Source organism: Myotis myotis, unplaced genomic scaffold (assembly GCF_014108235.1).
Source record: "Myotis myotis isolate mMyoMyo1 unplaced genomic scaffold, mMyoMyo1.p scaffold_m19_p_7, whole genome shotgun sequence".
Taxonomy (NCBI): domain Eukaryota; kingdom Metazoa; phylum Chordata; class Mammalia; order Chiroptera; family Vespertilionidae; genus Myotis; species Myotis myotis.
The window spans coordinates 65,115,364-65,142,661 of NW_023416379.1; the positions used below are offsets into that span (position 1 = coordinate 65,115,364).

General features: G+C 32.6%; 1 protein-coding gene across 25 annotated transcripts in view; it reads right to left on the reverse strand.

The window, feature by feature from the left end:
* Positions 1 to 27,298, reverse strand: part of RIMS1 (regulating synaptic membrane exocytosis 1) — a 412,050-nt gene that overhangs the window by 122,143 nt on the left and 262,609 nt on the right. For all 25 annotated transcript variants that reach the window (XM_036317896.1, XM_036317895.1, XM_036317870.1 and 22 more), the window contains 10 exons: positions 21,471 to 21,538; positions 20,805 to 20,915; positions 19,107 to 19,206; positions 14,450 to 14,573; positions 10,379 to 10,425; positions 7,675 to 7,787; positions 5,442 to 5,572; positions 4,709 to 4,880; positions 4,430 to 4,583; positions 3,311 to 3,382 (listed from right to left, as the gene is read on the reverse strand). In XM_036317896.1, coding sequence (XP_036173789.1) covers positions 3,311 to 3,382; positions 4,430 to 4,583; positions 4,709 to 4,880; positions 5,442 to 5,572; positions 7,675 to 7,787; positions 10,379 to 10,425; positions 14,450 to 14,573; positions 19,107 to 19,206; positions 20,805 to 20,915; positions 21,471 to 21,538 — 1,092 coding nt within the window. The remainder of the gene's footprint in view (positions 1 to 3,310; positions 3,383 to 4,429; positions 4,584 to 4,708; positions 4,881 to 5,441; positions 5,573 to 7,674; positions 7,788 to 10,378; positions 10,426 to 14,449; positions 14,574 to 19,106; positions 19,207 to 20,804; positions 20,916 to 21,470; positions 21,539 to 27,298) is intronic.

Genomic DNA, 27,298 nt, shown 5'->3' on the forward strand with positions numbered 1-27,298 from the left:
AAAATGTTCATGACCCATGAAAACACTACATTTAATTGGGCAGCCTAAACTGTTGTTCACTTAGTTATTAATAACTCCCATATGCCATGGAACATCATTGTTAAAGGAAGACTAAAATTCTTTAACAGTTTATGTTTTTGTGATTATATGATATTTTTACTGAGCTTAACTAAGAAGTTAGGTCTTTAACATTTTATAAAGTGTAATTTGTCAATATTGAGACCAAAGAAGCTCAACCATTTTTGTCACTCTAAACATATCAGTATAACAACCGAATAATATAACTATAAACATTATAATTTCATATATTTTCATTTTATAATAAAAATAGCAGCAATTAAGCTATTATTTTGAGTTTCATGCATAAAAGTTTCTTTATTGTTGTTCAGATATATAAACTGTAATTAGAAAAGAGACCAATTTTCAGTTGATGAAATTATTTTGCAGCATATTATAAAAAATGATGGCTGTTTTTAAAGTTATTTAACCCAAAGTCTAAATTGGTTAAACATTTTAAATTAACTTTCGGTATCTTTTAATAACATTTGGTATCAATTACACAACAATTATGGAGGCTCAATATTGAATTGAGAGCACCATTTCAAAAGTTCAATGAATATTCAAGGCATATAAGTAGAACTTTCCAATTTGGTATAATTATTATGAATAACTCAGAGAATTTGGATGTCTTACTATTGTTAAAAGGGTACAATTAATTTTTGTCTTGGGTTCTTTGTCTTTATATAGAAATTAATGTCTTTTTTTATCCTATTCTAATATGCATACGCAGTTCTTGTCTGCTTTTTACAAAACAATTTGATTTTCTTATTATGTTTAATTTGTGATTGACAACATGTACTCTACCTTCAGAAAAAGGTGGAAGAGAATTGCTATTTTATGCATAGTTCAATGTTTCAGTTGGCTGAAAATTAGAAGTTAGAAGTTTTCTCCATTTTCTGAATTTGCCTAATGCTCTGAAAAGTTGAGGTTGCAGGATATCTTGCCTCAGATTAGGGCACTATGTATATGGTTATCTGTACTTTCCTTATGCTGCTAAAATTACTTATTTTAAATAAAAATAACATTGTGATAACTATACAGTCAATAAGATGTAGTTCTGTAGGCCTCAACCTCTTTTAGAGCCTTAGATTCCCTCAGTGGAGAAAGGTATCAAAGCACCAAACAAGAGCACTGAACTCTGGTTGTAAGAAAAGCCACGGCAGTAGAAAGTTTAAGGGGTGGCTGTGATAGATTTTGTGAGTGCATTTTTAAAAATATATGGGGGAAATATCATGTAGAATTGATATCTATATCTAAATAGATTTCTCTTTATGTTGGATGCTAGGAAATGCGTTTGTAATCAACCTCTATATGAGAATGTGTCAACACACTTTTCATTAACTTATCATTTGACTGTATTTTAGCTTCTTGTCCTTATTTTACATATGCTCATCTTTCTTCTTTAACATGTATGTACTAGTATAGCACTGAGTAGGTTGCTATATTCTATTTGCCACACATAGTCTTTAGGAGGTACCACATACTTATTTTGGAGCAATAAAGAGTATACCTGCAAATATAAATAAATTTCATTACTCCTTTATTAATTTATAAAGAGACCTCTGGATCATAAAATATTAATTATTGTTTATGTAATTTATTAGTTATATTCCATGAAAAGTTTCCCTCATTGAATTTTAAATGTTAAATAAAAATATTTGAAATGATGATTTAGAAGTTACAGAACATCATGACATGGCATCTTTCATTATGGAATATAAGTATATTTAGAATTCAGTGTTCTTTGGTGGTACCCAAGCACTTTAATGGGTCCCCTAACGCCCATTTTGGCTGTTGTCCATGGAATCTTTCAGGGAAAGAAGAAGGAACTCCCCTTTAACATTTATTAAATCATTCACTATCCTACCTCAGCATAAAATATAAAAATTTTTTAGCTGAATAAATGTGAGAATCATCCACAGAAGTAAATTATATTTATACTAGAGTCCCGGTGCACAGATTTGTGCACCAGTGGGGTCCCTTGGCCTGGCCTGCACCCTCTCACAATCCGGGAGCCCTCAGGGGATGTCAGACTGCTGGTTTTGGCCCAATCTCTGCAGGCCAGGCCAAAGGACCCCACCAGTGCATCAAATATTAAATGTTGCCAACTTTTATCCAAGATTATTTTAAATTCTCATTGATGGTCTGATAATCAAGAGTGATAACTAGGTATGTAGATGTGTACACCACCAGCTTTATGGTTTTTAGAGATATTTTTCTTTAATAGAGTGATTAAATACTGTATTTTCTCTGAATTATGAAAGCAACTGAGACCTAATTTTAGAGAACTCTATAATTTTCTCTTAGTTTTAATGAAGTTGTATGTATCTCTCCAAATTGTGAATTTAGTCACTACTGTGGAATCTGTTAACTTTGCCAAAACCATCACCCTCAAATTAAGTGCATCTGTATTTGAGAAATTACATAAATTAAGGGGTTATATGTCAACACTGTCCAAAAGAAAAGCCTTTAATAATTCTTATTTATATGTCCCAAGATTGTTTCTTTAATATCTTCTTATTTTTATATTTTCTTACTTTTAATTAGTGAATCAAGAAAATAGTACAGGACTAGTGCTAAGAAAATAATCCTTTATTACTTGATTTTACTCACTTTCTGACAATAGTCAGATGAAAAACAGATTTGAATTCCACAATGCCATAAAAAATTTTTCAGACTTATACAACAAAAAATTGACTTAAAAGGAATCTTTCTAAAGCATTTCCTTATTTTAAAACATAAATTCACATTCTAGTTACAATTAGAGGTAAACACATCACAAAAGCATTAGAAGTTAAGCCATGCTACATGCAGCTTTAAATTCTGCCATGCACCTGTCTCAATATATTCCATGGACGGCTACATTATTTTCAAAACTGAAGAAGGGAAATCATAGATATAAAAGATAAAACATAAGAAAATGGATTTTTAAAAAGAAAATTAGCCATATCCTTTCACAATGAAATTTTTTTCAGTTATGCTCACAGCATTGTGAAATAATGATTTAAGCCTAGCTAGCCATGCTTGCAAGAAAGACCCTAAGTTAAAAAAAAGTGGGGACCTTAATGAATAGTGGCTAGTCAATTTTAAATGTTCGTAGTAATTTGGGACACAAGTCACCATGGAATAATATAACACTGATTTATCTGTGCTATATCTCCAGTTCAGTATCCCAAAGACATCCGGAGATTGACAGTGAAAACAAGCACAGTCACACAGTGAAACAGGGTCATGCTCGTCACCCACGCACCTGGAGGCACTACTCCAATACCATCATCCACCTCATAATCTGAGATGTCACTATCACTGATTCGCTGAGATCCTGCACAACAGTAAGACAGATACCTCTGTGTCTTGTTGGTTTATGAAATGTAAATGAAATGGTCACAATCCTTTAAAATTCCAGCTAATTATATTAGTATAAATACTTTTGGAAGTAAATGATGAGCAGATTTTTAAAGTAACATTTGTTCTCCAAGGATAACATTTTCTAGGTATTTCCTCCATAAAATCATTGAAGGGAGGGGACTTCATAGAATAAGATTTTGACTTTTCAATTTATTCTTTAGTTCAGGCATTATGCTAAAAGCCTACTGCAAAGTGCATACACTGTTTTCTATCCAGTGAGGTGTCCTCTGCAGTTCGAGGAGGATGAGGCTGAGTGGAAAGGTTCAAAGAGACCTTTCATGGATGGAGCTCCACTGAGCTCATATTATTGCAAGGACATCAGGGCCCATTATAAAATATGCATGGTTAGCCTTCAGAACTAGCCATTACACTGCATTAAACATTAATAGTGAGGAAATGCTTGATCACAGAAGCACTAGCATGAAATATTTAATTATATGAGGCAAACAATTTGGTTCTACATTACCAAAGAGAAGCATCTATGTTTCAATTATTGAATGAGAGATTTAGTCATAATTCAAATTTAATGGAGATGCCCAGAAAAAAATAGTTTTTCCCAATCACTGGTTGCAAAACAACAAAGTTTATATGTTTATTTTAATTTTTTAGGAATAGTAATACTAAAAATATCGAGGAACTTTAAACTTATTAAGAGGTTGCCGCTAATATATAGCAATCCATTAATAATAACAAAAATCACTCTATCACCTAACCAATCAACAACTGAATCAGTACTGGGCAAAGAATTACAATTCAGAGTTTTCAACTTTCAGCTCTGGAATTACTCTGTTATGTATATATCATATTCAGTGGGAAAAAGTAGAAAATAGTTTTGCCAGGTCTCTTTACATAAATGAATACTTTTCCAATACTCTGATCTCTAACAGGCATTTGAGAAAATATCTTGAAATTTAATCTCATTACAACATAATTCTGGTAACTAAAAAGAACTTTAACCTACTTTGCAGTTTTTTGCTGGAGCTTTCTCCATGAATGTGTCGCCTTGGCATGAAAGGTGATGGCTGAGGCAGAGGTAGTGAAGATTCATCATGTGTCTGCAGTTTATACCAATGTGGTTCATCGTCTAAAAGTGCTGTCTCCAATTCTATGAGGATCTGCAAGGGCATTCTCAAATTAAGCAAGCACATTTACCAAACATAATCTAAGAGGCAATCATAAGCAATGCATATCACAAAAACTTGAATAAGCATTTGACTTGCATCTTTACTGTATACATCACCTCTCCGAGAAATTCGCTCTCTTCTTCTTGCACTCTTGGTTGATCCCACACAGTTATTTCTAACATGCGTTCTCTAAAATCTCTACGATGTACATGTGAATAGACAAAAGTTTGATTCCATTTTGGTTCTAGTACTTTCTTTACGGTTTTGGTCCTCCTCTTACTTTTATCACTGAAAAAGAAATATGTTTTGTAAATGAAAGAGCAAAAACAAGTATATGCTGCCATCTACTGTAGTTACATGTGATATTGCTATTGGGGTTTAATTCATTTCTTTTAATATAAAAAATCTAAAAATACTGTAGAGATTAATGCTATTCTCGTTTTAACTACAATGTAAGCAGTAGTTACGATTATAGTTAACACATACAGAGGTATATTTTAAATGATGTGTAGCTATCAAAGACTAATATGTATATAATTAAGGTAATAGAAAACTTAAAACTTGGAAGATTATTTTTTAAAAAAATACAAGGTTTGAGGGCTTTGCTTTTAAGAGATAATGTACTTCATTCCCTCAGATAAATATCTATTAAATTTTAAAACTATATCACAGGTGTATGCAAATGTCCACACTCATCAAATGTACACATTAAATATGTGCAATTTTTAGCATAACAACTTTATCTCAATAAAGCTTTACAAAATAAGTGAAACTATATCCAAGAAAGGAAATTCTGCCTTTTCTGTTAGTAAAGATTTTTGCATATTTTTTTCTAAAATTATTCACTACCTTCTATCTGGAAGAAAATACATTTTTACATAGGGATTCCTGGGCCGCCCATCTACCCTGGAAGGTAGATCTGTTGCTTGCAGAACATTTACAATCAGCTGGTGTCCCACTTTATCATACCACAGTTTCACCTAAGAGCAATGAAGGAAGAAATTATTTGTAAAAATAATGAGCTATAATTTTACAAAAGAATACTAAAATTATTTTTTAAGAAACATTTTTAATTGAATTGTATATATTATTTTTGAAAAAGAATACCATTTTGAAGGCATAACCACTTAGAACTTGACTTTTCTCTTCATGCATTTTAAACATGACTTACAACTGGTAGACCTGCAGTGTTATATTCTCTTATATCGTATCATGCTATGAAAATAAACGAATGATAAACATTTTATAAAAAATAAAGGGAAGTAGCGGACTTTAAAATTATTATCCTTGTGGGGGGTTTTTAATCCTCACCAGGGGTTATGTTTTTCTTAATTTTATTGATATTTTAGAGAGAGAGGAAGGAAGAGAGAGAAACATGGATGTGAGAGAGAAATATTGATCAGTTGTCTCCCATACGTGCTCGATTGGGGATGGAACCCCTGACCGAGGTATGCGCCCTGATCAGGAATCAAAACCACAACTTTTTGATTGTATGAAAAGATGCTCCAACCAACCTAGCCACCTGTCCAGGGCTATTCTTGTTTTTAAATGACAAATGAAAATGGCTGGTGGTTATAAGTGCTTAATAATTATAGTGTGCCTAAATGTGTTTTATAATACCATATGTAGATGAATTAAAATGAGATTTCATATTTGGAACAATATGTACAAGAGAGTTGGGAGATCAGGAAACACATTTACTGTAGGTCTATTTTACACCAGTTACTGCTGTTTTCTGTTTTGTCTCATTTAATTTTTATAATTAAACTATTATAGGTTAATTTTCTCGAGAGAAGTGAAAAAGAACAAAGGGATATGCAATACATAAATGATGACTTCTGAATAAGTGAGGGCCCAATAATGATATTTCTCCTAAGATTTCATGATAGTTTGAAAAAAGAAAAATAGGAAAATGACACACTGAGCTATTGTTAGACTCCTAAGAACCAGTATTTGTGTTGGCAGCAGACAATGTTAACTTTAATTTTATTTAAAAAATGTTTATGTCAGTTTTAGTTTTATGGTTAAATAAATATGTAATCGTTTAATGGGTATATACGGGAACATATTTAAGAGTCATTACAAGCAGATAAGCTAATTTACCATGGGATTGTTTTTTCACAGTAAGGGGCAGATTAATGATTCAAACACAGATCTGTATGAATTCATATCTCTGTTCCCAGTTAATCACAGAGATGTGTTTTTCATAAAACCAAAATGAATTTTTATTCCTCTCAAAATACAGGTGGAGTATATAAGAGATTTACACATACAATGAAAATAAAAGGATGACAGGGAAATTAAAATAAACATAAAAGACTCAACAAATATATTCAATATATCAAGTTAAGACTAAAGAAAGGTTTTTAAATAACAGCAAGCTTACAGTTATCTTCTTTAATTAAAACAAAGAGGAGAGCAGTAAAAACAGATCACAGAAATCCATATTTTATAACAAAGAAAAAGACCAATTAATATTTATAGAATAATTTAAAGCAACATTTTATTTTAGTTATTTATACAAATGTCCAATATTCTACCATAATCTACAAAGATGTAAGTTAGCCATAGTTTCTTTATCCAGCTTTTCCTGGGTCATTGATAAGGCAACAGTGAGGAAAATTATAGCTTTTTCAGGGTGATATCAGTATAATGAGTTTTCACCAAATGTCTTAAGAAGTTAAAAATAATACTTTTAAATGTAAATATTTCCATCTCCAGGCTCATAAGGTTTTAAGTAAATGACACATAATTTGCTGATTTTATTATGTCTAACCAACTATTTACTTCAGAAACTTTTGTATAACAGAGAAACTATAATGGATATTATATTTACTTAGGTTATTTATCATTTAATGTTCAGAACATCTGGCACATTATAAGCACTCAATACATATTTCCAAATGAATATATAAACAAAGGAATGATCTAAAAAATGCATGAAAAATGCATTGATGTTGACTATGGTGTTAAGTGACTATGAATATACCATGAGCTTTAAAAAAAGCCATACATTTTTTAAGATAGATTCAGAACAGTGAGCAAATATTAACGGTCTTCACCATGTATAAAAAATACATACAGAAAGTTGTCCTGGTAAGACTTGCGGGGCATCTTTTAGAGCTCCAGGACTTGTTGGAGAAATAACAGAAATGGAAGGCCTTTCCATCTTCTGAGATTCAAAAGAACTTGAACCTAAAATGAGAAAAAAAAAAAAAAAAACTAAGTAATTTTCAGTAATATATTTGTACCCTATGTGTGGGGATAAATCTATCTAAAACCCTAATATGCAAACAGACCGAATGGCAGAACAACTGAAGAACCAAACAACCGGTCTCTATGATGTGCGCTGACCACCAGGGGGCGCGCACAGAACATGGCAGGAGTCAGCCATGGCAGGATGGTGGAGCAGGTGAGCAGGGGCGCCAGACCAAGGTGGGGCACCAGTCGCTGTCATCAGGGCAAGCTTCTGGTGGTTACTGAAAATTCTTTGCTTCCCCGTACTGCAGTCCCACCCAGTGCTCCCACCTGCTGCCGACCCGGATCATACCTCCAGGTCTCCACCTCCCCCCGGTCCTGAGGGGCAATCAGGGCAAGCAGCCACCTTTCGCACTCGCTTATACCCACTGCCGGCGCCGGAGCTGCCGCTCGCACCCACAGCCAGCACCAGAGCCAATGCTTGCACCCACTGCTCGTGCCCGGCACCGGTCCTGATCGCTCAGCGCCATCAGCGGGTGAGAGCAGCGACTGCTGGCCCCGATCGCCCCTGAGGGTTTCTCCACCTCCCGCTGCTCCTGAGGGGCAATTGGGGCAGCAGCTGCTGCTCTCACCCACTGACAGCACCATTCCCACTTGTACCCACTGATGGGGCTGGCCCTAATTGTTCCGAGTTGTCAGAGGGTGCAAGCGGGGCCAGAGCCATCAGTGTGTGGGAGCGGTGGTGGCAGGAGCTGGACTGCCCGCAGACAAGGGACCTGGGGCCGCAGTGGGAGGGGCTGGGCGGGGGTGTGGAGGATGGGCTGAGACCCGCCCCTGTGCCCACAGCAGCCTCACATCCCACAGTTCTTTTTTCCAGGTGCACGAATTTGTGCACTGAGCCCCTAGTAGTTTTATAAAATGTTAAACTCATGTTATTTGTATAAAACCAGAATTAAATAACAATAATAACAGCAGAGCCTACTTTCAATTAGATAGTTGTAGAAACTTACTCCATCTTCTTTGATTAACCGCCTATTTTACAGATAATAAAATGGGTATAATCAAATATTTTATTTATTTGCTTCAATTTTTAAGTATTGATTTTCTACATTTTTTGGAGGGTACAGTTTAGGCTTTTGCATAATCTCACATATAGGCAAAAGGCTTCACACTTTTAATGAGAAAGATGGTACCTGTTATGTCAATTATCTTGGCTAAAGGATCATCTGTTTTGAACTATCCTTAATCAAATTTAAATGAAAGCATATATAATTTATGAGTTCATCTAAGCCTGGAATTCATCACTGTTTTAAAATAAGATTTACCATCTATCTCAGTTTAGCTCTTACAAATGAATCTCTTGAAAGTCGGAGAATGTTGTCTCTATGATACACCACAAGTGACTTGATTCCCCTACTTGTGGAGGAGGCTGGCTTTCCACTCAGCCATTCCATGAGGCCCTTCCTGGCCCTTTTTCAAATGAAAACTCTCTAGTCCTGTGATGGCGAACCTATTACATGCGTGGCAGAGGTGACACGCGAACTCATTTTTTTGGTTGATTTTTCTTTGTTAAATGGCATTTAAATATATAAAATAAATATCAAAAATATAAATCTTTGTTTTACTATGGTTGCAAATATTAAAAAAATTTCTATATGTGATACGGCACCAGAGTTAAGTTAGGGTTTTTCAAAATGCTGACACGCCAAGCTCAAAAGGTTCACCATCACTGCTCTAGTCCCAACTCACTGTTTAAGTGTACCCTGATACAACCAGCAGTATAGAATGTCTACATAATGCTGTTACTCCAGTAAGTGTAACCTTGAACCCACAGCCATTCAGAGCTTAGCTATATTGATGAAACACTATTCATGGACCATTGCCTGATAATTTGCTATCCACACAATTTTTTTTCTATCCTATAAATAAAGTCTAATTTAAGCCACAAAGCATCATTCTGTGCCTGCCAAAGACATTTAACTATAAGAAACAGTGCTGTAATGTTCTTTGTTACTATGTCTCTTTTATCAAGTTTCCTTAAGATAATATTTTTGGGGGGTCTCAGTACAAGAACATCGGTACTTCTAATAATCAGTTTGTTTTTATTATTACAGCAGCTAATTCTTAAAGAGTATCAACTCTACAAATTATGCAGTTGGTTCCATTTCCATTTGTATACTGGCTATCAGAAAGCTCAAAACCAAATCTGGTCTCATCTCTAGCAGGTATGCATAACATGATGGTATGCATTTGATACAGTAAAGTAAATAGAACTATCACAGGTGTAATAACTGAGCTCTATGAGGGATCCTAACTTTTATTATTCAGAAGGCTATTGCCAATAAAGATTTTTGTAGACACACACACACACACACACACACACACAGATTAGAAAAAGAAAAAAATCTTAGAATGCCTTTGGGTTTCCAATGATTATTATGGTTGCCAACTTCTGATATCATTGGAGATAACTTTAATATAACAATACCAAGTCTTTTACATCAAATAGCTAAAGAAAACAATAAATCTTCATTCTTCAATTTCATTCAACACATATCATAATAACAAGGAAATCTTCTGATACTCACTGGATTCCAAGGGCGGGTGGGAGCTCTCAGGAATCCTTGGAATGTCACTAAAAGAAACAGTGTAGGGTGAAAATCCCATTAGCTGCAGTACCTGCCTGAGGCAATCACAGTCACATTTACTTCAGGGGTGTGAAGAATCCTTTTGGGTCTTTATAGGTGGAAATGGACAGGAGTCACTATTAAGGCAATTACTAATGTGCATGAATGTCAAACACCACATAAAAATAAAAACTGCAGTAAAAATAATTTTTTTTATATTTAATAGCCAAATACTTTTAACATGACAACAATAAGACTAATATTGTGGCTAAAATTGCCACAATATTTTTACTACCAAAACAGCAGGTTTTGGAAATTAAAAAAATGTCAAAGGTAATAGTTTATTTCAATTCTAGAAAATTAAAATGGCACATATTTTACAAATCAGTAATATGCTTTACAAACACATCTGAAAGAGTTTACTGAATGAAAGGGATGCAAACATCTCTTGATACTAAAATAATATGGTGAATATCATGGGCAAAGTTAATAAAATGAAAAGGATGAATTGCACTGAAAATTAAAAATGATACAAGCGTGCAACAAAAAAGCCAAAATACTTTATATATGTGAATATATAATTAATATACACATATATAACCCTATATTGAGATTCATATCTTTATACTGAAGTTAGCTAAATAGATGGTTATTTAGATATGATTAGAAAGTGACTCGTGAGAACACCCATTCCTGTCACACTCACAAATAATTCTGAATTTAATATAACCTCAACTTAATCCATTATCCACTGTGACCTTAGGAACCTTGGACCAGCTTGGTTTGGAAATTGTGCTATACGGAACTACTTTACCTCTGGTATTCCAAAGATATTTTAGTATAATATATGGACCAGATTAACAGTATGCAAGTATTAACATGACATATTAAAGCAGACTGGAGTAAGCTAGTATTAAGAGAATCATTAAAATACTATTTAAGAATTTCTAACCACTTACCTTGTTATTTAATTTCAATTTGATTTTCTTTGCACTTTCAGGGTAGGAGGGAGGAATAGAAACAAAAACAATTTTCTCCTTTTGATTGTTTTCCTGCCTCTCATTTTCACATTTTTTGTGCAATTCTCATAACCACCTACAATTTATACACTTTGCAATTGGCACTATAACCTGTATTATGTATTTTATAAATAAATGTTATTATATGTATATTTGTATAATAAAGAATTTTTATAAAATAAATATTTATATGATAATTAGGAGACTAAACTGCAATACCTAAGATGCAAGAAACCAACTATTTATCCTCCACAACTTTCTTCTAAATTTAACTGGAGAAATAAAAGTAAATTTTTAAAAATCCAGAAAATTTTTTTTATATATTATAACTTATTTGAAACTCAACCTCAAAGGCTATTGTGAAAGTTAGAACATGGAACTCTGAAACCAGGTGAAAGCTTTGGATTTTATGTGTTTGTGAAAGAAGAATTGTGAAAACGTTGTAAAACTTTTTAAGTGATTTTGAATCAAAATTTATTTAATGTTGACTCCTTCAGTAATATTTTCAAGGCATAAATTTCCAATTGACATTTACACAATTCTACACACAAGTGATGATGTAGCAGAATAGTTTTAATAACAATTAAGCATAAAGGTTAAGCATATTGTACTTGGTAGGTTGGCAAAAATGGTCAATTTATGTGAAGATGACTGATGTCTCTTAAACCATGGGTTTCTGTTTTCTTTTTATATTACTATTTTACATCTCTCTTTTAAAAATTCATTTTCAATTATACTTGACATACAATATTATATTGTTTTCAGGTATACAACATAGAGATTAGACATTTATATACCTTAGGAAGTGATCACTCTGATATATCATTGACTATATTCCCTATGTTACATCCCTGTGATGAGTGTGTGTGTGTGTGTGTGTGTATACATATACATATATATATATATATATATATATACATATATGCAATTTATTTTTCTTAATCCCTTTCACCTTTTTCACCCATTCCCCCCAATCTCCCTCCCACATAGTGACCTGACCATCACTTGGTTTTCTTTATTAGTTTATTTCTATTTTGTATGTTCATTTCTTTTGTTCTTTAGATTTTACATATAAGTGAAATCATATGGTATTTGCCTTTCTCTGTCTGACTTATTTCACTCAGCATAATACCCTATAGGTCCATCCATCTTGACACAAATTATAAGATTTCATTCTCTTTTACGGCTGAATAAAATTCCATTGTATATCTGTACTACATCTTTGTTCATCTATTGAAGGACACCTAGGTTGCTTCCATATCTTGGGTATTGTAAATAATTTTGCAGTTAACGTAGAGGTGCATATATCTTTTCAAATTAGTGTTTTGGATTTCTTTGGATAATACTCAGAAGTGGAATTGCTGGGTCATATGGTAACTCTATTTTTAATTTTTTTGAGGAACCTCCATACTGCTTTCCATTGTTGCTAGACCATGTTGACTAATGTGCATGTAAATTATACTTGGGATAATTATAGAAATGATTATGCCACAAAACAATGAATAAATATTTGCTTTCAGTTTTAAATTACTTATAAAGCTACATTAAACATAGTTATTAAATAACTAGAATTATTTTTTCAGAAGTCTAATAATATTTCCATCAACTGGAAAAGTAATACTAGATTTAATTTTTATATAAATATTTTTATATCCCATATTCTTTATATATGTGACAGTTTAGGCTTTGGCTATGTGGATTATTACCTTTGAAATTATTTTCATACAAAAGTATAAAATAATGAAAATGTTATTCCAGTCTACTTTAATAGTCTTTGTTTTTTAAAGTCACTAAGAATCAAAAATATTTTAGCTAATTTGAAACCACCATATATCTGAAAGTATTTGGCAAAATGCACATGCTTGATTTTAATTTTTTTTAATATTTTGATTCATTTTCCAATTACTTACCTCTTTTCCAGCCTCATATTTACCTAAGCACTAGAACAGGTGTTATATAAAACTAGCATAAATTATAGTGAGTTATTTTTTAAAATAATCTGCATTGAAATGTAAAATACTTTTGTAAGTGTTCATTCTTAATAATCACCACTTAAAATGGGCCATAAGCTTGTCTTTATTTTAGAGTTTTATATATATATGTATATATATATTAATATTATTCTTTGGAATATATTATCATACATTTTCAGTCTTTTGAGAATTAGAATAATCATATTTCCTTGTATGTTTTACAGTGACATATTCATGAGGACAACAAAAATTTAGGGTTAGCACTTATTCAACATAAAATATCTTTAATTAATGACTTTATTATATTTTAGGGAATAGGAAAAAAAGAAAATTGTTTCAAAAAGTATATTCATATATTAAACCAATTATAATAAGACAATTAAACATGCCTTCCAAAATAATGTCAACTGGCAAAATGAATGTTCTAGACTTTATGGGTTGCCAGGAAAACCTCACTCTATGAGGAATTCTACACAAAGATATAGAAATTATCTTACTGCCAGCAGATAATTAAATTATGCTGAAAATTGAAATTTTAAAAATATTGTATTAATTATTATGACCAATTTAAATGTTAAAATATTTCACACTTGCTTAATTTTTAAAAAATATAAAAAATATTCTATTCTTAGTAGAATAAAAAGTTCATGTAGACATATGAAATCATTTCTATTTTAAATATCACAAGAAGATAAGTGTGTTAATGACTCTCCTTAAGGAAATATTATTCATTAAATGAGAATTACTAAAAATAAACAGATCTACCATTAAAAATATTGTACTTTATATTTTATGTCTAAAAAAGCATATTAATATTTTTTGATATTACAATTGTTAAATTGTGAAGCTTCTAAAATGTAGTGAGGAAAATTCAGTATTCAGATTTAAAAAATTAAGAAATTTAAATCTAAACTGTATGCCCATCATTGAAGAAAAAGTATCCATGTTAGCATGTATTGTATGAATGTATAAACTTCTTTTTAAAACCCTACTATACATGTAATTTACTAAACTTAAGAAGTAAGTTTTTTTAGCCTTACCCAATAGGCCTTGAAACAATAATTTCAACTTGAGGTTCTGATTTTGATTCTAAAATAATGTTGTAAACTTCTTCATTTGTAGCTCCCGGCAGGGGTTTACCATTCCATTCTAGAACTTCATCCCCTTGAATTTAAAAAAAAGGGTATTTTTTTACCTTACATATTCTGTGTATTTTTCTTATCTTTTCTCTTTTTTAAAAACAAAGAAATGCAAGACATATACAAATAGTTTAACTGTCTAGGTTCTGCTCTCAAGAAATTGATTTCCATATATTGTCAGCTAAATTGTTCTTCTAAACGCTTTTTTCTTTTCTTTCTTTTTTCTTTTTCTCTCCCCAGATGAATCCTACTGGTCACTAGAAACAGTATAATACAAACTACCTTCATCTTTTGAAATATACCAGAAATAACATAAAAATAATCTCATGCTATGGAATGGAATTAGCATAGCTTATTTGGAAACATTAAAAAATAATAATTAGCAGCATGCCCTCCATATAATAAATGTAGCCTTCTCTAAGTGTAAAAGATTGTTATTAAACTCTACATTAATCCTGCTTTATTTTTGGTAGAAGTTGCAATTAACGTTTGTTAGCATGATTTTTCCAATTATAAGTCATGAGTCTTTGTCTTCACCAGATGCACAACAGAATAAAAATGCATGAAAGGACTTGAATTTATACCTACAGGGCAACACAGGTAGCTATGGCAAAGTTACAAAGCAAGCAGATGTAAAAACTCGCATGACAGTTAACCCACTTCCAGATGTTCATAACACACACATTCTATACATAATATATATTGTGAGCATTAAAGTTAGAAAATATTTTTAAGATAATAAAAATTTGAGTACTCATTAGTTTGTTAAATATTATAAGATTAATCAAAGAAAGTACGTGATTCCATGTTACAATACATGGGCTAACAACTTGTTATTTTTAACCAGAATTTTCACCATAATTTGGGAAATACTATTTATTTTCATAAATAGTTAGTGAAGTTTTAGATCCCAAAGGGTTCTCTGTCTAGTACCTTTCAATACATTATGGAAGGCTCGGCTAAAATATTCAGCCTCAATGGTACTTTGAGGCATCTTAATTTTTTTGTTCCTTTATTTTGTTGTTTTCAGTGTCTATAACATTTAGTAGCTAAGCAAATATTTTTTGAACTAATGAATCAATATCATCATAAACATAAACATGAAATCTTTTAGTTTTTAACTAGCATGTCTTTAAGTAGAAAACTTTGTTTTGATATAACTAATATAAGTAATTTTTTTCACCCAAAAAGTAAAAACTAAATATTTGAAAAGGACATGATGCTGCTTTGGTTTGGTAAAAGAGTACAGTTATTACCAATAGTTAAATGACTTCTAATAGTTTGACCTAAGAAGTTCCCTAACCATGTTTATCAAGTAGGCAATAAATATACTTCAAATAAAAAAGAAATAAAATAATTACAAATTTAAATATATATCAGGAGTCCTCTAAATTTTTTGGCCAAGAAATTAAGTTTACCTCATGTGAATGTATATATGTATATGTGTGTGTATGTGTATGAAAAATATTTTCTGGAACCATACTTACCCTGTTATTTTCTATTCTATTATGTTCTATTTCACTTTTTAAAAACAATGGATGCAAACCATTAAGTCAATTTTACTATCCAGTAATGCACCGCAATCAACATTTTTCAAAAGACTGGATTATAAAATTCTCCTCTTTATAGACAGCAACCTGGAGCATAACTTTTAACATCAATTTAACTTAGTACACACATTTATTTATTTACAAATCAATACATCCTCAACCAGAAAGTGGTCTCTTTAGCCATATTTATTTATATATGAATAATATGTTCAGGCAGGGACATAGATTATGATGGTACAAAGATGCAACAAGAGATTTTATCTGTCCTTAAATTTGGAGGGGGAGAATTATAGAAATCAATACCTTTCATGAAATGATAGCAGTTCATCTGAGGAACAGAAATAGAGCCAGGTATTGCTAAGGAGGTAGTAATAAGTTACTGTCCCGAGTGAGATATCAGGAAACACTTTAGAATTAAGGGAACTTTAGATGAGTTTTGAAGGATGGAAAGGACTTCAACAGGCAGAGCACAAGAGCAGAAAAGAAACCAGGTAGACTAGATGACCAGGTCTCACAGGCAGAAACAGCTTGCCAGGGACCTACAGGTGAACTGCTATGGCTGCAGGGTAGAGTGAAAGGTAATGGAAGTGGATGGAATTGCTAGAAGAGCACAAAGCCACAGAGATTTCTAAGGCTTATTTTTGAGTCATAAAATAAGCAAAGACTCAATTTGCTGATATAGTCACTCTTTATTGAGTTAGTTATTTAATGACTAGTACTCGGTGCACGGAATTCATGCACTGGGGGGGAGGATGGGGGGGTTCCTTCAGCCCAGCCTGCACCTTCTCCAATTGGGGACCCCTTGGGGGATGTCTGACTGCCGGTTTAGGCCCGATCCCTATGGGACATCCCTCTTGCAATCTGGGACCGCTGGCTCCTAACCACTCACCTGCCTGCCTGCCTGATCGCCCCTAACCTCTCTGCCTGCCTGCCTGATTGCCCCTAACTGCATATGCCTGCCTGCCTGATCGCCCCTAACTGCCCTCCCTTGCTGGCCTGATCTAGCCCCCAACTGCCCTTCCCTGCCAGCCAATTTGGTTCTGATTGGTCAGTTTCTATGCTAGTCAGCGTCAAAAGCTCTACCTCTTAGGCAGCCATTGGATTCTCACAGTTCACCCAGATTTGGTTCTGATTGGTTAGTTTCTATGCCAGTCAATGTCAAAAGCTCTGCCTCCTAGCAGCCATTGGCTCCTCACAGTTCATCCAGATTTGGTTCCTATTGGTTGGTTTCTATATCAGTCAGCATCAAAAGCTCCGCCTCCTAGGCAGCCATTGGCTCCTCACAGTTCATCCAGATTTGGTTTTGGTAGGTTTCTATGCCAGTCAGCATCAAAAGCTCCACCTCCTAGGCAGCCATTGGCTCCTCACAGTTCACCCAGATTTGGTTCTGATTGGTCGCTTTCTATATCAGTCAGGGTCAAAAGCTCCGCCTCCTAGGAACCCATTGGCTCCTCACAGTTCACCCAGATTTGGTTCTGATTGGTCAGTTTCTATGCCAGTCAGCATCTCCCTGCCGATCTATGGGCCTGATCAGCAGCCCCTACAGAAGCCTGGAGAGAAACAGAGGCACAGCTGCTGGTGAAGTCCGGAGAGAAAGAGAGAGGCAACGGCTGATCAACAGCTGCCATGGAGGCTGCGGATAAGACCCTGCCTCTCTCCAGGCATGATCTGCAGTCCACCTGACAGACAGTGCTGGGTGGCTGTGCCCGCACCAGTCGCAGTCAGTGCTGGGTCACTACAGCAACCCAGCACTGACTGCCAGACTGACATCCAGTGTTCAGTTGAGCCTTCAGTCGGTCGGTCGTTAAGGACCCTGGGTTTTTATATATTAGGATAACTAGTCCCTGATAAGAAATAATAGTGTACTCTGCCTTTGCACATATTCAAAGCTGTATGTATAGTAAATAAAATAAACCCAATTTGAATTTTCTCTATATATAACACATTCATAGCACATTCCTATTGAATAAAAAATCTAAATGATGCTGAACTTTTACCCTCGTAATCAATTGATAAAAATTGTCTTCAATTGCCGAAACCGGTTTGGCTCAGTGGATAGAGCGTCGGCCTGCGGACTGAGGGGTCCCAGGTTCGATTCCAGTCGGGGGCATATACCTGGGTGCGGGCATATCCCCAGTGGGAGATGTGCAGGAGGCAGCTGATCGATGTTTCTCTCTCATCGATGTTTCTAACTCTCTATCTCTCTCCCTTCCTCTCTGTAAAAAATCAATAAAATATATTAAAAAAAAAATGTCTTCAAAAGTTATAGATATTTTTCTCAAGGTTTTAACAATTACAATTGTAAGGTATAAAAACTAAAAACATAGCCTAGAAATGTTCTCTTCTTTATTTGTACCTCCTGGCAGAGGTTTACCATTCTATTCTAGAACTTCATCGCCTTCAAAAAAAAAAAGTGAATTTTTTACCTTATATATTCTGTGTATTTTTCTTATCTTTTCTCATTTTTAGAAATAGATGCAAAACATATACAAACAGTTTAACTGTCTGGACTCTACTCTCAAAATAAAATTAGTTGCTCATGAGTACAATATATGTCACATTTAAATTAAAAAGTATTTTATTATATAATTTATATAAGAAATGTGATTGGGTTTATATTTTATTAAAAACACTGATAGTGAATAAGTGTTTTGGGACCAATCTGAAAAACTAGTATTTACTATAGCTTAAATACAAACTAAAGAAATAAATAGTGATAATAGTTTTTCACAATGCTAAATTGTTTATATGTTTGTAACAACATTATGAAGCCATCTATGAAAATTAGTAATCTTTTGGTATTTTGCATCTATTTATTTTTACATAAATAAAAAACATTTCTATACTTGCTTTGTCCAAACTGCTAGTGACAATATCAGGGAAAAAAATCTATTCATGCATTAAAATTAGTTATTTACTTCATTGACTTATCTATGACTTACCCAAATTTGAAAACCACCAACTCATGCATAGAGTACACATTGTTCAAATGTGAAAGGAAACTTTACCTGCTCTTAAATGTCCAACTACATCTGCAAGGCTACCCTTCTTTACTTTGGTGATGAAGGCACCAAGGCGTCCTAAGTCAGTCATTTTTCCTCCAACAACCTGGATAATTATAAATTTATAAGTGCCCAAGACTAAAACGTAAGATTTTAGTTTGAGGAATTAATCACATCAGTCTCTTATGATGTACTGAGAATTGAATGTGGGGACATTAATGAAGTGTTATACATTTCTGATTAAAGAAGCTGGAAGCATAGGTTTAAAAAGAAAACATCATCTCATTATATTTAAGATGGCCATATATCCTAAGGAAGCTTATGTACTGATTACTTATATTGACCTAACAACACAAAGGCGACATGGATTGTGAATAACCCTACAAGACAAGTGCCAGTTCTTTCTCACTTACCATCAAACACAGGAAGGGTTTGATACTGTTTACATTAGGGTTCATTTTTCTTTATCCTCTCAACTCATGCCCCCCATGTGAATTATATTTCTAAATGCAGATAATGCCCCATTGGCATTTCTGATCTTGATCTCTTTTGTATATTTAGTGGAATGTAGGTCTAAGACATAAAGACCAGGAATTCAGACCAACAACAGACAACTTTGGGGAAGCAATTTACCACATTCAAAGAATAACAGCCCAAATTTATGTCTGTTACTGAACATGCGAATGAGCTCCTCACCTGAAATGTGTATGTGATTCAATCTAACTCTCAAAGCCAGAGTTTTATTACTGAATATTTAACACTCTCACCTGGCTTTTCCACTTAGTTAAAAATAAATATATCAGAAAGTTTCTAAGTTTAATTTCTTCCTAAGCAGAGACTACCTGTGTATAATTAGAAGTTGGAAGGATATTCTCAAAGGTTGAGATTGATCCATAATTCATAGGGATGTGCCCATTAGGGTAGGTGACGACAATTCCTTCATAACAAGAGAAATTAAGGGTAATAATAAAAAAGTGATACTATTAAATACATTAACTTAAAATTTTTTTGTTGGTAATAGTCAATGGCTTGGAAGAAATCAAACTATCACACAACTATAAAACAATCTCTTGGTAAGTAATTTTAAAGCCACAGCTTTGAATGTTTCTCTGTTTTCTAAAGGAAATAAAACCATGAGATTTAACACACATGCACAAACATAATAAAACAAAATGTATGCACCTATTTTTCCTACAATAAAATATAATCTTTTGTAATTTATTAATTTTTAATTTTCTCTGTTAAAGTCAATTAATATTTTAAAGGATACATTTTACTCTTTTGATATTACCATAAATTCTACTGCACTTACAAAACAATATCACTAATGGTGTTTTATGTTGCTTATCAAGTATAATAAAATTATGCAGTCTGCATTATCTAACCTTAGGACCATACATTAAAACCTTTTTGCTATAAAAATTGTACTTGAACTTTATATTCAGAGAAATATCCTTTAGTTTTCCTATAATCCGTTGCAATTTTCTAACATAGTGTCATATTAACAAAGTATTTTTAAAATATTAACCTAGATAAAATACTAAATTTACCATAAAACATCACTATGTTAACAAGGCATTCACTAGAAGGACTTTATTTGGAGAAGAGAGGAAATATTTAAAAGTCATTGTCAGGTACTTTGTTGAATCCAGTCCATACTGTAATTCACCCTTTAAGAAACATTTTAAAAACCAGCATACTTACTTTCAGACCCAGTAATGCACCTGATTCTTTGGGCATAGTTGTCCTCTTGTTAAGAATAACACGTCCAATTAATCGGTCTCCCTCTTTAGATGGTTGCCACGTTACAGGATGCTATTAAAACATGAATAAAGTTAAAGAAAATTTGTTTTCTTTCCTGTAGACAAATAATTATTAGTTGTCACATAATGCGATTTCTTCAGTTAAAAGACACTGTAGAAGGAATTCTTAATTCTTGTGGGCTCTATCCTTGGATTATGACAATTTTCATTTGCAGTGGACACTTATTACCTTAAATAGTTCTAAAAGTAGTCAGCAGCTGAGTACATCCTTAAAAATAGTCCTGAAATAAAATTAATTGAAATTTAAAACTATATCTGCTTATATAAAGAAACTGATTCTGTATTTTGAGTTGTATTGTGAATTTTGATATACTTAACCAAATAACATCTGATTTCCAGTCATCATTTAATAATTCCTTTTTGTTAAAAATTTTTATAATTATTCAGTGATAACTTTTTTATTCAAAACTGTTCTGTCTTAAATGAAATCAATGTTTGCTCTCATAAAATGTATAATGGAGCAGAATAAGATTACTATCTATCACATAACAGCAAAGGACAATAAACATTACCCTTAAATTCCAAACTCAATTCTCAGAAAACTTACCGAACTAATCGGTGATGTTTCCCGACTATGCCACGTGGCAGGATCCAACCAGTAATAATCCAAGTCACCTGCACAATTAAAAAAAAAGGGGGAAGTGTAATGCTTTAGAGTAGAGAATGCTTTAATCACTTTAAGTATAACTTCTTCAATCTATGAAAGTTATGAATATCATAATCTTGACTGTGTGTATCCCAGAAAGATAATCCTCTTTGCAAAGGCTGTGACTTGAATTCTTGGAATGAATGTGTGTTACAAAAGCACTTCAGACTATAGGAGAGCTTTCTTTAACTGTCATCATCAGGCTAAAAACACACGCAAAAAGTATGGAAGGTACAGGGTTAATCCACTCCACTTCCCCTCCATACGAAGGCACAGCCTGCCACCTAGTGATGCTGGATGAAATTTTATTCACTGAATTGAGATAAGTATTAAAACTTAGTGTCTCCCTTTCTACTCTTCTGAACTATATCATATCTTTCAAAATTATCCACTGGCCTCTATCCTCTTCCCTCATCAGCTAAAAAAACAAGACAAATATTTTGGACATGGTGTGGAGTAATTCAATATCAAGAATAACTTTTGGCAAAAGAGTACATACAAATGACAGACTATTCAATTTTATGAAAGCCATAAAAAAGACCTTTACAATCCTTACTTTGTAAACATGAACTTATGAACCTTCAATTTTTATTTTTTCAGCTTAAAAACAGAATGCTAAAGAAAACATCTGAGGAAAAAAAAAAGAAAAAGTACTGGAAAGCATCAGTTCTTTCAGTAATTGTATAGGAAGAAAGGACAGAGTTGGTAACCCATGTGAGAAAAATGATCTTTTACATCTCATACATGAGACTAAGTCACTTAAAATGTTTCTCCCTGTGGATCTTGAAAGAGAAAATGTTAACAGAGTGAGGAAAGCATGCCATCTAACAATGAGATGTCTAGCTGGTTATTGGGGAAATGTTTGGTTGATATCTCTGAAGGCCCTAAGCAAAAACTTTTTATGTAGATAACACGCCTGGCAGATATAGGCACTATAAAATGTAATAGGAAACAAACACATCAAATATGGAAGCATAAAAAATCTGTACACTTCAGTTTCTCAGTGGCTGCTCCCCTTTCTTTTTTATACAATATCTTAGAAAGGTTGATGGAGAATGTTATACATACTACAATAAACACAAAAATGTTCTTCAAATATGTCATATAGGTAAAAGTAATTTGTTTTATAAAGGGTTGAATATTAAAAATTGCATTAGAAGAAACTATATTCTGTTAAAATTTACTCCACATGAGGTCTCTAACCCTCTCAAAATCATTCACTTTAAAATAAATACACAACTTGATGTCAATCATTTTAGAATTTTAATCTTCTACTGGACCACTTCAGTTAATGAAATATAAGAAAATTTGTAAAAGGGAAGTTTTTTTCTCCTTTATTTTTATTGGTTTTAAAAATCAGATACTAATTTTTAAAGTTGCTGTCTTCAGTATCATAATACTAAAATTTTATTTTCTCTTGAAAGAAAAAAGTATTTATAATGATAAAATTAAAATTAACTACAAACATCATTCAAAATCTTACTGCAATTTATAAAGCTTTCTCACTAAAATTTCATATACAGTGTAATAAGGTCTGATGACTTCTTAAGTGCAAATTTATTTTGAAATACTGTGACAAAAATAAAACAACTTAGATAAAATTAGTAATTTGAAAACTGCTTTGAGAAGTCTTTGAGGTTAAACAAAAACTGATGAAAATCCACCTTATTTAAAAGACTTCAAGAAAACAAAGTTTGTTGTATGCTTCAATAATATGACTTCAATGTTAAAACTTTAGTATCTTTCTCTGACTTATGGCCCAATTTCTCATGCAGTGGTTCAACCCTGTGTTTAACCCAATTTGTCCTAAGTATCTCTAGATTAACATATCTTGTGAATATTTGCTTATATGTAAATAACCAAAAGATGATTTTTCTGGTACATTTTGATAATGATACCAAGCACTCTTTACTATGAAAACATTGCTTTCAAGCAAAGTTATTATATCATCTATAAGCTTTGTAGGATAATGATCATGAATGGAGAGTTTAATTTAATTGGTTTTAGATGGGACAGACATAGTTGCCAGGTGATTTCCCTGTGCAGCCAGCAATAATTCGTACCTTATCCTGGTAGTGGTAATATGGATGCTACAGATTTTGCAGCTTAAAATAAAACCATACCCCCCAATTTTAGGCATAGATAGTATTGTCAATATATACTAAAAACATACAATGATATTTTTATATTTTAGTATACTTCCTTCACATTCTGAACAAATTCTAAAAGTTTTCTTATCACTAATTTCCATTATCACCCATTAAAATAAATTCTAAAACTTAAATATATAGTTTTAAACTATATTTGTTTCTTCTTGCCATGTAATTACTAAACTTGAAGATATTATTGACTTTTTAACTGCTCTAACTTGCCTTTATAAATCACATCTCTTCCGTAGTAATGGAATAAGCAACACTAAATAAAACTTTCTCCTAAAATATTTGGACTCTAGCATATCATTAATAAAAAGCATTTTCCTGGATTACTTTTCTAATATGTGATGAAAGGTATTGATTTCAAGTGGCATGGCTACAAAATGATAAATTCGCGGTACAAGGAATTAATACAAAAGCATTTTGGTTCTAATGTTCAATATAACTATAAAAGGATAAGTTTACTATTAACTTAGATCCAGGAAATGTCTGAGTCTATTGAAATGGTTCAAGTTCTTAAATAGCCAAGTTTAATGAAGTGTTATAATTTTAAGCATTATTTTTTGTGAATTCTTTAAAAATAGACTTTTATCCTACCCCTTGTGAAAAATAGGTTAAACAATATATTAACACACAACTTTCACTGCACAAATAAAAGTGAGTTAAAAGACACGTGGGCCTTCTGTAAAGAGAACTAGCTGTCCCTACACTCAAGTCATCATGATGAGAGTATGTAACAATGCATAAACTTGCATCTTGATGATTTTAAATTTCATATCTTATGATATCTCATGTCAAGGCACAGCAGATTCCAATAAGACCAATCAAAGCCAATTGAACAAAAACACACTCTAGGTAACAAATGTATGATTGTGTGTGAGTATATGAAATCTGTAAGGAGAAAACCATAAATCTAATTTCATACATTACATATCTATTTAACAATTTTCATGGCAGTTACATTGAACCAAGTAGAATGTTCATCTAAGGTGCAGGTAGTAAAGGAAAACTTATCTACACTAAAGCCTTGCAGTATTAGAAAATCTGGAATTCTTCTTTATCTCCAGTGAAATACACAACATATTTTTAAAACATCATTATAATGAATGGTGATTAAGATGGAACTCAAACTGATTACAAGATTGACCCATAGTAACTCTCCACAATTTCAAATACATATCATAATTGTGCTGCCTGTCATCTCAAAAACTAAATAAATTCTTCTTCCTATATAATACAGACTGTTGACATTAAAAAAAAGTATAAAACTCAGACCAAAAATCAGAAGAATCCTCCTTCCCAGAGATTTCCTATATCTCTTAAAAGGTTTTCTTTTTTTTTCTTATCCTCCACAAAAGAATGTGGGTTGACACTAAATAAAGTTAAATAGCTACTAATCTACTTTATTATAGCACAGTACATAAACAAATTAAAATTCTGGACAAAAATATATTTATTAAATGTTTTATGCACTGCATACACAAAAACCAACTCAATTCTAAAAATGTGTTTGTAATTTGAGACAAATTAAAATGCAGAGTACCATGGTCAGCACACATGAGTTAATATATATGGCTTTGGTTATAATGTGATAAAAACATACATTTTAGCTTATTTTAGTATTTCACAAGGATATACCTTTCATAGACAGTAATTAAAATACAAGTTTAAGAACTGTGGTAAAATCTTAACTTCTCATTAATATAATGAAAATACCATTTTGAAATATTTTTCTCCTATTTTAGAAGACTATTTTAGGTACTTTTCTGTCTATAAAAGGTGTGTCCACTCCCATTCATAAGTTATATACAATAGTGGAGCTAACTTTGGAATAAATCAGCAATAATGTGCTATGCAGCAAAGTTCTAGAGGCCTAATTTCGCCTAAATTAAATTATCTGCCAGAGATAAGAAACAATATTATTTAATAGGACTTACTTTCTAGGCAATAAAATAAAATGGGAAAACATACTTGTTAAATTTAATTATTAATCTGTGAAATGTGAAAGCCTATGTGTAGTGATGCAAAATTACAAATGAATTACTGTCAGTCTAAGTTCCTAGTATACTAAAAATATTGGTCCTCAAATATTCTTTGGTGCGTTCATTCAAAATCCACATCAGTGTTCACCCATAATTTGATGGTAGGGCTAGATGCATCTCCAACCATTTGTCTTCAGCAAGAATGCTTCAATAATTCTAAGAAACGTAAAACCCAATTTCTGGTTTGGGCCCAGGACACATACACAAAAATTGTCATTCCTTGGAAGAATTACATTATCTCCAGCCCTCAGGGATTCATTAGAGTGGCAGTTCTCTAAATGCATGTTAGAAATTTCACTTTCAAAATTCCCCTTTGTTCACAATATGTTCTGTTTCTACCATAGAACCAACAATAACATTCTCTCTGTCTCTTCGGTATATAAATTTGATGGTTCAAGTAAATGCATCGACTATTATTAATTTAATTAAAGAGGTGTCAAAGATGTTTGTATTTAGAAATTATTTATGCTCAACAGACCCTGCAGAGTGAACTACATCTAGGGAGAGATCAAGTATTTGCTTTAGGGCCTATGATGCTATCTTGTGTTTTATAAGTAGCTTATCTCTAAAAGGAGAATTTCATTAATATATTTAGTTGAGGTGGTACTTTTCTGATTATAAGTCCTTTTTGGTGAAGTTGAGAATTAACTTTTGGAATGCCAACCCTACCACCACAGAATTCTACAAAACAGTTGTATCGAACTCAGAATCAATATTTCTGGTTGTGCTCTGAGCTCAGTCATTAAAAAAAAAAAAAGGAAGATAAGGCCTCAACTTGGAAAATAATAACTTATAATATACATAAAAATATATATTAAAAATATTTCCAGTAATAATACTGATAAGCTTTTCTGTCAATTTTAATGTGATATAAAAATTAAGAAAATATGGTTTTTCTGCCCCAGAGTTTACTTATTTGAAACTTTTTTTAAAAAATATATTTTATTGATTTTTTACAGAGAGGGAGGGAGAGAGAGAGTCAGAAACATCGATGAGAGAGAAACATCGATCAGCTGCCTCCTGCACATCCCCCAATGGGGATGTGCCCGCAACCCAGGTACATGCCCTTGACCGGAATCGAACCTGGGACCTTTCAGTCCGCTGGCCGACACTCTATCTACTGAGCCAAACTGGTTTTGGCACTTATTTGAAACTTTGAATAATCAGTGAACTACACTGTATTTTAATTTCTCTATTAACATTATTGTATCTTATCTGCTATTTATAATTATTTTGTTTTTTATAAAACATGAAAACTAGCTATTGTGTAAAAAAGAGCATTATATTAGAAATTGGACACTTGTGATTCTAATCCTAACTCTGCCATTTTAGGTGAATTCTCTTGATAATAGCCCTTCATTTCTATAAACCTTATCCTCCTCTGTAAAATGGGGATAATGCCACTAGTTCACAAATATTTTACGAGGATTAAATGAGATATGCTAGATTTGTAAATTACAAAGAACTTTAGAAATAGATTTTATAGTATAATTACATAGTTGTAATTACAAATATGAAATAATGGTGTTATGGT